Raw genomic sequence first — 12,747 nt, 5'->3', positions numbered from 1 at the left:
AGAGGATTTGCACACAGGCGGAGACAGGTAAAGCTTCAATTGGTTGGATGACCTCTTAAGTAATGTGTGCACACCCTTTAGCTCACCTCAGTTTAGAGAGGGTTGTTAATGCCATTGAAGGAGTACAACAAAGATTCACTGCACTGGATCACAGAATGCCCCACAGAATCCTAAGAAGTGAGATTGGGGAAGCTAAGCTTCTACTCTCTCTAGAGTTCAGTAGAATGAGAGGAGATCTTAGTGAAACCTGCAAGATATGTGAAGGGGGAGCCAGGGTAAATGCAGATGAGATGCTTCCCAAGAATTAAGATGGAGAGGAATTTAAGTGCGTCCAAGACAATTTTCTGATTCAGTATGTGGATGTACCTTCTAGAGAAGGTGCAAAACTTGACCTACTATTGGGAAATAAGGCAGGGCAGGTGACTGAGGTGTCAGTGGGGGAGAGCACTTAGGGGTCAAGACCATAATTCTTTGAGTTTTAAAGTAGCGATGGAAAAGGATAGACCAGATCTAAAAGTTGAAGTTCTAAATTGGAGGAAGGCTAATTTTTATGGTATTAGGCAAGAATTTTGAAAAGCTGACTGGGGGCAGATGTTCGCAGGTAAAGGGACGGCTGGAAAATGGGAAACCTTCAAAAATGAGATAATGAGATTCCAGAGAAAATATATTCCTGTTTGGGTGAAAGGAAAGGCCAGTAGGTATAGGGAATGCTGGATGACTAAAGAAATTGAGGGTTTGGTTAAGAAAAAGAAGGAAGCAAATGTCAGGTATAGACAGGATAGATCAAGTGAATCCTTAGAGTATAAAGGAAGTAGGAGTATACTAGAGGGAAATCAGGAGGGCAAAAAGGGGACATAGCTTTGGCAAGTAGAATTAAGGAGAATCCAAAGGGCTTTTACAAATATATTAAGGACAACGAATATTTTGCATCAGTATTTACTGTGGAAAAGGACATGGAAGATATAGAATGTAGGGAAATAGCTGGTGACAAATATTAGAGGAAGATGTGCTGGATGTCTTGAAACGCATAAGTGGATAAATCCCCAGGACCTGATCAGGTGTACCCTAGAACTCTGTGGGAAGCTAGGGAAGTGATTGCTGGGTCTCTTGCTGAGATATTTGAATCATCGGCAGTCACAGGTGAGGTGCCGGAAGACTGGAGGTTGGCTAACTGTAGTGCCACTGTTTAAGAAGGGTGGTAAGGACAAGCCAGGGAATTATAAGCCAGTGAGCCTGATGTTGGTGGTGGGTAAGTTGTTGGAGAGAATCCTGAGGGACAGGATGTACATGTGTTTGGAAAGGCAAGGACTGATTTGAGATAGTCAACATGGCTTTGTGCATGGGAAATCATGTCTCACAAACTTGATTGCGTTTTTTGAAGAAGTAGCAAAGAGGATTGATGAGGGCAGAGCAGTAGATGTGATCTATATGGACTTCAGAAAGGCGTTCGACAAGATTCCCCATGGGAGACTGATCAGCAAGGTTAGATCTCATGGAATACAGGGAGAACTAGCCATTTGGATACAGAACTGGCTCAAAGGTAGAAGACAGAGGACGGTGGTTGAGGGCTGTTTTTCAGACTGGAGGCCTGTGACCAGTGGAGTGCCACAAGGATTGGTGCTGAGTCCATACTTTTCATCATTTATATAAATGATTTGGATGTGAAAATAGGAGGTATAGTTAGTAAGTTTGCAGATGACACCAAAATTGGAGGTGTAGTGGACAGCGAAGAAGGTCACCTCAGATTATCATGGGACCTTGTTCAGATGGGCCGGTGGGCTGAGAAGTGGCAGATGGAGTTTAATTCAAATAATTGCGAGGTGCTGCATTTTGGGAAAGCAAATCTTAGCAGGACTTATACACTTCATGGTAAGGTCCTAGGGAATGTTGCTGAACAAAGAGACCTTGGAGTGCAGGTTCATAGCTCCTTGAAAGTGGAGTCACAGGTAGATAGGATAGTGAAGAAGGCATTTGGTATGCTTTCCTTTATTGGTCAGAGTATTGAGTACAGGAGTTAGGAGGTCATATTGTGGCTGTACAGGACATTGGTTAGGCCACTGTTGGAATATTGCGTGCAATTCTGGACCCCTTCCTATTGGAAAGATGTTGTGAAATTTGAAAGGGTTCAGAAAAGATTTACAAAGATGTTACCAAGGTTGGAGGATTTGAGCTATAGGGAGAGGTTAAATATGCTGGGGCTGTTTTCCCTGAAGACCATAAGACGTAGGAGTGGAAGTAAGGCCATTCGGCCCATCGAGTCCACTCTGCCATTCGATCATGGCTGCTGGGCACTTCAACTCCACTGACCCGCATTCTCTCCGTAGCCCTTAATTCCCCGAGACAACAAGAATCTATCAATCTCTGTCCTGAAGACATTTAGCGTCCCAGCCTCCACTGCACTCTGCGGCAATGAATTCCACAGGCCCACCACTCTCTGGCTGAAGAAATGTCTCCGCATTTCTGTTCTGAATTTACCCCCTCTAATTCTAAGGCTGTGTCCACAGGTCCTAGTCTCCTCGCCTAACGGAAACAATTTGCTAGCGTCCACCCTTTCCAAGCCATGTATTATCTTGTATGTCTCTATTAAGTCTCCCCTTAATCTTCTAAACTCCAATGAATACAATCCCAAGATCCTCAGCCGTTCCTCATATGTTAGGCCTACCATTCCAGGGATCATCCGTGTGAATCTCCGTTGGACACGTTCCAGTGCCAGTATGTCTTTCCTGAGGTGTGGGGACCAAAACTGGACATAGTACTCCAAATGGGGCCTAACCAGGGCTTTATAAAGTCTCAGTAGCACAATGATGTTTTTATATTCCAACCCTCTTGAGATAAGTGACAACATTGCATTCGCTTTCTTAATCACAGACTCAACCTGCATGTTGACCTTTAGAGAATCCTCGACTAGCACTCCCAGATCCCTTTGTACTTTGGCTTTACGAATTTTCTCACCATCAGAGGCTGAGGGGTGACCTTTATAGAGGTTTATAAAATCATGAAGAGCATGGATAGGATAAATAAGGTCTTTTCCTTGGGGTGGGGGAGTCCAGAACTAGAGGGCATAGGTTTAGGGTGAGAGGGGAAAGATATAAAAGATACCTAAGGGGCAATGTTTTCACACAGAATGAGCTGCCAGAGGAAGTGATGAAGGCTGGTACAATTGCAACATTAAAAAGGCATCTGGATGGGTATATGAATAGGAAGGGTTTGGAGGGATATGGGTCAGGTGCTGGCAAGTGGGACTAGATTGGGTTGGGATATCTGGTGGGCATGGGCGAGTTGGACCGAAGGGTCTGTTTCCGTGCTGTATATCTCTGCGACTCTGGTTGGGGAGTCTAAACCACAGGCTACAGTTTTATAATAAGGGTCAAGCCTTAGAACGGAGATGAGAAATTTACTCAGTCAGAGAATTGTGTATGTTTGTAATTCTCCCAACCCAGTGGGCTAGAAAGCTCGGTCATTTGAGTATGTTCAAGGTCGTAATTGACATATTTCTAAGTACCAATGGTTTAAATGGATATGGGATAGTGTTGGGGGGGAAGGGCATAAGAAGATGACGAGACATATTCATGTTAAACTGTGAAGTACGTTCAACAGGCTGAGTGGTCAACCCTTGGTCATGTGTTCCTAACAATTGAAATACTGGGTGCTTAACTGATTACAGTTTTGCAACTGCCTCTGTGCCGCATAACAAATTGCAAGTTTTGTTTTTGTGAGTTTGTATGTTCTTTATTACCCTGAAAAACAAAATGGTATATATTATCCTTTGCTTTGCAGGTAAAATGTGAAAAGTATTGGCCAAACAAGGAAGATGAAGTAATGTCATTTGATGACACTCAGTTCAGCTTAAAATTGTTGTCTGAAGATGTGAAATCATACTACACTGTTCGACAACTGCAATTACAAAGAATCTCAGTAAGGATGCATTTAACTGAAATTGATTGTAATGCAACTGTAGACATAGCCTGAACCTGTTTTCTTCCACCTTGATATAAACCAGCTAGCGCACACCTATGCTCTGTCTAACCTGACTCGACCCTGCTGCTTACATACTGAGCCTGAGCCTTTTCTGACATCTGATCTGCTTGCACCTTCCTGGATATTTGCATGGGTTATGCTGAAGGCGAAGCTGATTTCAGAGCATTCGACTTGCTGTTTAAAAACACTGATAATAAAAGCATTGATTTTCAACTTTCATCTTATTGACCTGAAAGAAGAAAATAGATGATTACATGGCTTTGAATGTAACCCTGTACTTCAGATCCTGCATTCTTTGGAGATCTGAACACAATTCCTCAGGCTCTCAGCTTGGATCGAAGGGTCTGTTTCTGTGCTGTACATTTCTATGACTCTAAAATACTCCCTGCCTGTCTCATTGGGATAATCAAGGTTGTTCTGTATACGCGTAACTGATTTGGATGAAAATGTGGTCAAATTAGTAAATTTGCAGATGTATCAAATTGTTGGACTTGTGGATAGTGATGAAGGATATCAAAGGGTGCACCAAGATTTAGATCTTTTAGAAAGTTGGGTGGAGAAATGGCAAGTTTGAGTTTAATTCAGACAAGTGTGAGGTGATGCATTCTGGGTGGTCAAATGCAAAGGGAAGTATACTGTAAATGGCTGGACCATTGGGAGCTTTGATATACAGAGGGATCATAGGATACGAGTCCATAGCTCCCTGAAAGTCTCAACACGAGTGAATAAAGTGGTGAAGAAGGTGCGTGGCATCTTGCCTTCATTGGTCGGGGCATTATGTGTAAAAGTAAGTTGGGTTGCAACTGTAATAGAGCTTAATCAAGCCAAGTTTGGAGTGTTCTGCACAGTTCTGATCACCACACGATAAGAAGAATGTGGTGGCTTTGGACAGGATGTAGAAGAGGTTTACTAGGATGCTGCTTGGACTGGAACAGATTAGCCTTGAGAGGTTGGACAAACTTGGATTGTTTTCACAAAAGTGATGGAGGCGAAGGCAATCTGATGGAAGTATGTAGAATTATGGAAGGCGTGAATAAGATGGACAGTTAGTCTCTTTTCTAGGGTGACATTGGTTTAAGGTGGTAGGGGGAAAGTTTAAAAGAGATGTGAGAGGAAAGTTTCTTTTTTTTAAAAGAGTGTGTAGTAGATGATTGGATTGCCGGGGAGGTGGTAGAAGTAAATATAGTGAGGTTTAAGAAGTATTTAAACACAAGAACAGGCATAGAATAGGGGCATGCAGTTCTAGAAGTTTCTTGCAAGTCTAAAACTTACTTTTTTTTTTCTGAAAAAGTTAGCCTCCGTCCCCTTTTGTAAACCTTATTTAAACAAAACTTTAATTTTAAATAATGGTTCCAAAACGACTGATTTTTTTCAGGTTTGGGGTTCATTGTCCATTTTATGCATTTAAAATTTTTTGACCATTGTAGAAGTTTTTGTATGGTCTGAAAATGCTATTCTGTCGATTCTAAAACACTTTTCCTAGTGTTAGCAACAATTTAACTTGTGTTACTTGTTCTTATTTTGCCTTGATAGACTGGGGAGACCAGAGAGATCCTGCACTTCCATTATACTACTTGGCCTGATTTTGGAGTACCAGAATCCCCCGCTTCATTTCTTAATTTTCTATTAAAAGTGAGGGAATCTGGCTCATTGAGCTCTGATTGTGGACCTGCTGTCGTTCATTGTAGTGCAGGCATTGGGCGTTCTGGTACCTTCGCATTAGTAGATACCTGTCTTGTTTTGGTGAGTAACAACTTGTGAAAACATGAAGCTGTTACCCCTTATGAAAAACCCAATTATAATGCCAAAGGCTGATTTAATGTTTAGACAGCAGATCATCTTTTAAGACTATAAGGAAAAGGAGCAAAATTAGACCATTTGGCCCTTAGAATCTGCTCCACCGTTCGATTATGGTTGATGTCTTTTCTCAATCCCATTCTCCTGCCTCCTTACCATAACCCTTGATCCTGTTATTAAAAGTTTGGTCTTCACAGCTCTCTGCGGCACTGAGTTCTACAGATTAGCCATCCTCTAGCCTAAGAAGTTCCTCCTCATCTCAATTCTGAAGAGTCATCTCTTCGTTTTGAGGGCTGTGCTCTCAGGTCCTAGTGTCTTGTACTACTGAAAACATCTCCACATCCATTGACTGCAGACCTCAGTATTCTGGAAGTTGGAGTGAGATACCCCCTCATTTTTCTAAACTCATTGAGTACAGGCCCAGAGTCCACAGCTGCTCTTCATATTGACAAGCCCTTTATCCCTATGATCATTGTTGTTAACGTAATCTGGACCTCCTTCAAGGCCCGCACATCCTGCCTTAGATACAGATCCCAAACTGCTCCCAATCTTTTAAATGATGTCTGACCAGGCCATTATGCAGCCTCAGCTTTACATCCCTGCTGTTGTAGTTTAGCCCTCTTGAAATGAATGTTAACATAGCATTTGCGTTCCTAACTGCCAATCGAACCTGCATGTTAACCTTAGAAGAATCCTGAACTAGGACCCTCCAGTCTATTTCAGTTTCAGATTTCTGAAGCCTTTCCCTGTTGAGAAAATAGTCTGTGCCTCTATTATTCCTATCAAAATGCATAACACCACATTTTAACAAATTGTATTTCCATCTGTCACTTCTTTGCCCACTCTCTTAGAGACTCCTTCTGCAGTCTCCCCATTTCCTTGACACCACCTGTCCCTTCTTCTGTCTTTGCATCACCTGCAAACATAACAACAATACCCTTAGTTCCTTTGTCCAGGTCATTAGCGTGTATCATGATTAGTTGTGTTCCAAACACTGACCTCTGCAGAACTCAATTAGCCATCAGCTGCCATCCTGAAAAAACTCCTTTTTATCCTCTCTCCCAGCCTTCTGCTAGTCAGCAGTCTCGTTTGTAACTATATTGCTGCTCCTTCACTCTTGTTGGGATAAAAAAACTCCTACTTGAGCCCTAACTGCACTGCACGTACACATTGATGGCAATGCTTCTAGAAGGCATCGAGAAGGTTCAAGCAGTTAGGGGTGGACAGCAAAAGTTGGCCTTGACAGTGATGCTCACATCCCATGGTAAATTTTATTTAAAAATTACATTTAGGGTCTACGTTGTGTGCTTAGCAGGATATTTTTCTTATAGATGGAGAAACGCAAAGATCCTTCCACTGTGGACATCAGAGAAGTATTATTAGAAATGCGAAAATATCGGATGGGACTCATTCAAACTCCAGATCAATTGAGATTTTCATACATGGCCGTTATAGAGGGAGCAAAATATATCAAGGGAGATTCATCTGCACAGGTAAATGTGTAATTATTTCTAATCTATGACATTGCTAACCACAATTGACAGGATACAACTTCACTTTCTCCAAGGAGAAATGGTAATGTGAAGGGCAGGAGAGGAGGAGCAGCAACAGTCACTTGAATTGACTAAACTGGTTCTCGCCCTCAACAACTTCACCTTGAAATCCTTCCACTTCCTTCAGTCAAAAGGAGTAGACATGGGCCCCAGCTATGCCTGCATATTTGTTGGGTACGTAGAACAGTCCATCTTCTGTAGTTACACTGGCACCATTCATTACCTTTTTCTCTGCTACTTCGATGACTGTATTAGTGCCACCTCATGCTCTCACGAGGAGGTTGAACATTCAAAAACTCCATGAATACCTTTCACCCTGACCTCAAATTCACTTAGACCATTTGTGACATCGCCTTCCCCTTCGTGGACACCTCCATCTCCATTTCCAGCGACCGATTCAACACCGACATCTACTTCAAACCCATTGACTCCCACAGCTACCTGGATTACACCAACTCTCACCCCTCCTTTTTGAAAAATGCTATCCCTTACTCCAAATTCCTCCTCCACATCTGCTCCCAGGATGAGCACTTCCACTCCAGAACATCCCAGATGGCATCCTGCATGAAGGACTGCAATTTCACCTCCCACGTGATCGTCAATGCCTTCCACCTCATCTTCTGCACTTCCCACACCTCTGCCCTTGAACCCTACTCCTCAACTGCAACAAGGTTAGAACCCATTGGTCCTCACTTTTCGCCACACCAGTCTCCAGATACAGTACATCATCCTCTGCCATTTCCACTACCTATAATCAAACCCCACCACCAGAGATATGTTTCCCTTCCCACCCCTATCAGCATTCGGCAGAGACCATTTCCTTTGCGACTCCCTCGTTTGGTTCATGCCCCCCAACCAACCCAGCCTCCACTCCCAGCACCTACCCTTGTCACCACCATATAAGGTCCCAAAGGATCCTTCTACATCTGGCAGAGATTTTCCTGCACATCCAAACAACTCCTCTTCTGTGTCAGTTGCTCACGATGTGGTCTCTTCTACATTGGCGGAACATTTCCAGGAGACGGACCAAACAACCCCATTGCCCTGTGGCTGACCATTTCAATATTTCCCCCCCACTTCCACCCCCAACCACCATCACCAAAGAACTCCCTAAAGAACATGGAAGTCCTGGGGTGCCTCCACCATCAAATCCAAACCACTTGACATGTGAAGCAAGAAAGCTTCATCTTCCATTTTGGGGCCCTCCAACCACGCAGCATCAATGTCGATTTCACTGTACTCCTTATCTCAGATCCAAAACCCCCAACTTCGCACCACCCTCTTGAAGTGTCCATCTTCCTTCCTGCCTATCCTGCTCCATTTTCTGCTCCAACCAATCGGCATCACCCCCTACTTCCATGTGTTTCTCACCTTACAAGGTACACCCCCCCCCCCCCCCCCCCCAAAAAAAAATCCTATTTATCACTTAGCCCTCTTGGTCCTCCTCCAGCCCCGACATTCCTGATGAAGGACTTATGCCCGAAACGTCGACACTCCTGGTCCTCAGTTAATATTTCAAGTCTAGTGACCCTTTGTCAGAATATCCTGGACTTAAAACATTAATTCTTTTTTTTTTGATACAGATACTGTCAGACCTGCTGAGTTTTTCCAGCATTTCTGTTTTTGATTTATTTAACATCTGTAATTCATTGTTTTTATTTAATGAAATGCTATCCTATCTTCTGAGAGGATTTGAACATAAAAGTAAGCATTCTGAAGAAGAGTCACAACTCGACACTAATTCTCTTTCTCTATCCACAGCCTGATTGGAGTTTCTCCACCATTTTCTGTTGTTGTTTCCGATTTTCAGTATCTTGCAGTAATTTGTTTTTATAATAGGGAGCGTGTTATGGTCAGTTAAACTGTGTGTGGTGAGACCATATCTTAAATTGCTTGGCAGTGGTTCAGAGTGGGTTTAGTAGATTGGCACCTGGAATGAGCAAGGTGCTTTATAAGGAAAGGCTGGACAAGTCAGGGCTTAGTTCCACTGAAGTTGAGAAGCGTGAGGGTGTGACAGTGTGTAAACCTGAATGGTCTTGAGGAAAAGACATTTCCTCATCTGGATGAATCCAGACCCCTGGGGTGCTATTTTAAAGCTAAGGATTGCCATTTTACACAGATGAGAATTCATTTCCTGTCAATAGTTATGTGAATTTGAACCTCTGTATCAGAAGGCAGTGGAGGTGAGCCCTTAAATATTTTTAAGGCAGTGTTGGTTAAAGTTTTGGTAAACAAAGGAATTCCAAGCTTTTCAAGAGTAGATGGAAATGTACAATTCAAAACACAGCATAACATCCATGAACTTATTGAATGGCGGTGCAAGTGTGAGGGGCTGTTAGTAGATATGTTTGTATGACATGCAATGAGGTCGGTGTTTTAAAGCTCACTATGCAAATGCTTTGATCACATTAGACAAAGCATTAACCTACAAAATTTAAGTGGCCTTGTAATTTGTAAAATCATGGATTTAGTCTGTATATTTTAAAAAATTCATTCATTAACAATACTAATTTATACCATCCAGTCCCTAAAGGGCAGGTGGGACCCATGAACCTCTCTATGATCTTATTCTTCTTAAAATTTAGAATTTTTTATTCATGGGTTGTGGGTGTTGCTGGCTTGATGAGCATTTGTTGTCCATCCTAATTATTCTTGACCTAAATGACTTGCAATGCCATTTCAGGGGCAATCATCCCCCTTGGTATCAATCTAGAGTTGCATGGGGTCAGACCAGGTAAAATCTACCTCTGCATATGTAAGTTGGGAAATCCTTCCATTTGTATTTGTTCTGTTTGTGTGTGCCTGACTCTGGAATAACCTTGAAAACAGAGATTTAATGGATCCAAATGGATCTTTTGGCTTAATTTATGTAATTGGTTTGCAAATCGTTGTCTGACTTCTTACTGTTATGAGACGGAAAAGGAATCTGATATTGTGAGATTTACTTGGTGTTATCCTGTAGATTAATATGAGACTGAAAATAACAAAGGCTTCAGATCTCGGACGATATCATCAGAACCTCCTTGACGCTGCATATCTTCAGTTTTATGTCACTGCTTCAAAATGTTATTCTTTGGTAGGAAGGTGAAAATGAGTTTTCATTATGCTCCTCCTAAGTGTAATTCGAAGTATAATTCCTATATTTGTTTTCGATTATTCTTCACCATTTAGCCATGTTGGTAATATTCTTTAGTGCTCTCACCTTGAGTCCCTCTGCTTCACTTCCCTCAGAAGTATAGAAAAATTTCCTGAAGCCTTTTTTTTTAAATCAAATTTTCAGGGACAGTTTGAGTTGCCATCTGTTCCTTTATGCTCTATACACCCAATATTTTCAAAGTTGACTGATTAATTTAAGTCTGATCCATTATTTAATTAAATTTTGCTGTCTGGATCTGATCTCCATTTATCACTTCTGGTCCCTATTCTCTTTGGTATCCCCTGCTAACAAAACTTTCAATTTCAGGGTCAAACTGAACTTTTGAGACTATGTCCAAAGCTTTTTTTTTTGGAAATAGAATTCTTGACTGCACATCTGAGTAATCTTGCTCAGATTGTCAGATTATACCCTTTATTCTTGTATTCATCCGTGAGGTGAGTTTGTTTCTCTGTTTGCCAAGCAAATAATTTAAATTAAAAGATCACCATTAGATCATCCCCCTCTATTTTCTAAACTTGAGGGAAATCAGACCAGGTTTATGTAGCTAGCTCTCATAATGTAACTCTTCTGTATTGTGCATTGTACCCCTTTCAAGACCAATTTTTTAAAAATTCCAGTTGGAGCCTAACTAAGGCTCTGTACAACTGTCGTGTTCCTTTCTCACTTTTGAATTACAAATCTCTTAAAGGCCAATATTTCATTAACTTTTCAAATTACATTTTATTCCAGTCCATGAAATTTGAGTGATTTGCTTAATGAACACCTGCATCAATTTGTTCCTCAACATTTCCTAATCTTTCACCACTAATAAATTACTGTCTTGGATTCAAAAGGATGACCTCACTTTGTGGATCGAAGTCTATGCGCCATAGATTTTTCTTCCCTTGGTGCTTCCTATATTATTGGGCTATAATTTTATTTGCTACTAATAGTTAGAGTACTGCACATTTACCCTTTAACATTACCAAGCTCTCTCTATATCTATACTTTATTCATCTACATCAAAAAACAAATGTTTAATGCAGAGCAATAAAATATATAATTGTCTTCCATTTTAGTCATTTTTCATCACTGATGAGCCACTTCTAACTTGCAGTATTTGCTTGTTATCTTTTTGTTTCCAGTTTATTTGATCCAGCTAATACTTTATTTTAATAAATACTTTATTTGTACCTCTCCTTTACAGTCTTTAAAAACTCCTCAGTTTATTTGCTGCCTTCCCACTTTGTGATCCGTATGACTGACCCCCCTCTACGTGACAAAGTATATGCAGGTGGTTTGAAGCACTTTGCAGAAATGACTGTTTTGTGTGTATTAATTAGCGAGGGTGAAACACTATTGATATCCTGAATTGGTGTGAGAAGAAAGTGATGCTGCAGAATGGTATTACCATGCATGACAAAGTTAGCAAAGCTGATCATCCGTAATAGGACTCTGTTAATTCCTCCATATTTATCCAAGAAAAGGATTTCACTTGTAGGCAAGATTTGGAGATGCCAGTGTTGGACTGGGGTGTACAAAGTTAAAAATCTCAACACCAGGTTATAGACCAACAGGTTTAATTGGAAGCACTAGCTTTTGGAGTGTTACTCCTTCATCAGGTCATTGTGGAGGACACAATTGCAAGACGCAGAATTTATAGCAAAAGTTTACAGTGTGACGTAACTGAAATTATACATTGAAAAATACCTTGATTGTTTGTTGAATCTTTCATTTGTTCGAATACCATGATAGTTTCACTTCTTTCATGTGTAAATCACAAAACTTTTTTTATAATTTCAGTTACATCACACTGTAAACTTTTGCTATAAATTCTGTGTCTTGCAGTTGTGTCCTTCACAACCACCTGATGAAGGGGCGGCGCTCCAAAATCTAGTGTGTTTCCAATTAAACCTGTTGGGCTATAACCTGGTGTTGTGATTTTTAACTTGTAAGCAAGTTTGCAACCTAACATGAACCCCAGGTTGGGGGGAGAGAGGAATGGCATCTGAACTGAGAAGCTCAAAACCATCAAACTTCCACCCCGCGCATGTATGTACTTTATCATATCTTTTGTCTTTTAATCTGTTATTGCATGATTTCTCCTTTTTGTTTTTCTATCATCTTATCTTGGTGTGAAAGGTCATTATCAAACAAGAGTCTTTGCAACATAGGCCTACTTTGTGCAACACCATTTAAGAAGAAATCATATAGAACAGTGTGTAGAAACTATTGCTGATCAATCAGACATTAAGTTTTAACTTTTTGACCCAAGATGCATCT

The 12,747-nt window shown here is 41.1% G+C and overlaps 1 protein-coding gene across 2 annotated transcripts in view; it reads left to right on the top strand.

The window, feature by feature from the left end:
* Window positions 1-12,747, top strand: part of LOC140476896 (tyrosine-protein phosphatase non-receptor type 2-like) — a 94,908-nt gene that overhangs the window by 61,167 nt on the left and 20,994 nt on the right. For both annotated transcript variants that reach the window (XM_072569794.1, XM_072569792.1), the window contains exons 5-7: window positions 3,778-3,915; window positions 5,512-5,721; window positions 7,107-7,268. In XM_072569794.1, coding sequence (XP_072425895.1) covers window positions 3,778-3,915; window positions 5,512-5,721; window positions 7,107-7,268 — 510 coding nt within the window. The remainder of the gene's footprint in view (window positions 1-3,777; window positions 3,916-5,511; window positions 5,722-7,106; window positions 7,269-12,747) is intronic.

The sequence above is a fragment of the Chiloscyllium punctatum genome, chromosome 5 (assembly GCF_047496795.1).
Source record: "Chiloscyllium punctatum isolate Juve2018m chromosome 5, sChiPun1.3, whole genome shotgun sequence".
Lineage (NCBI taxonomy): Eukaryota > Metazoa > Chordata > Chondrichthyes > Orectolobiformes > Hemiscylliidae > Chiloscyllium > Chiloscyllium punctatum.
The sequence above is the reverse complement of the archived record's forward strand: the minus strand, read 5'-3'. Positions and strand labels throughout refer to the sequence as shown.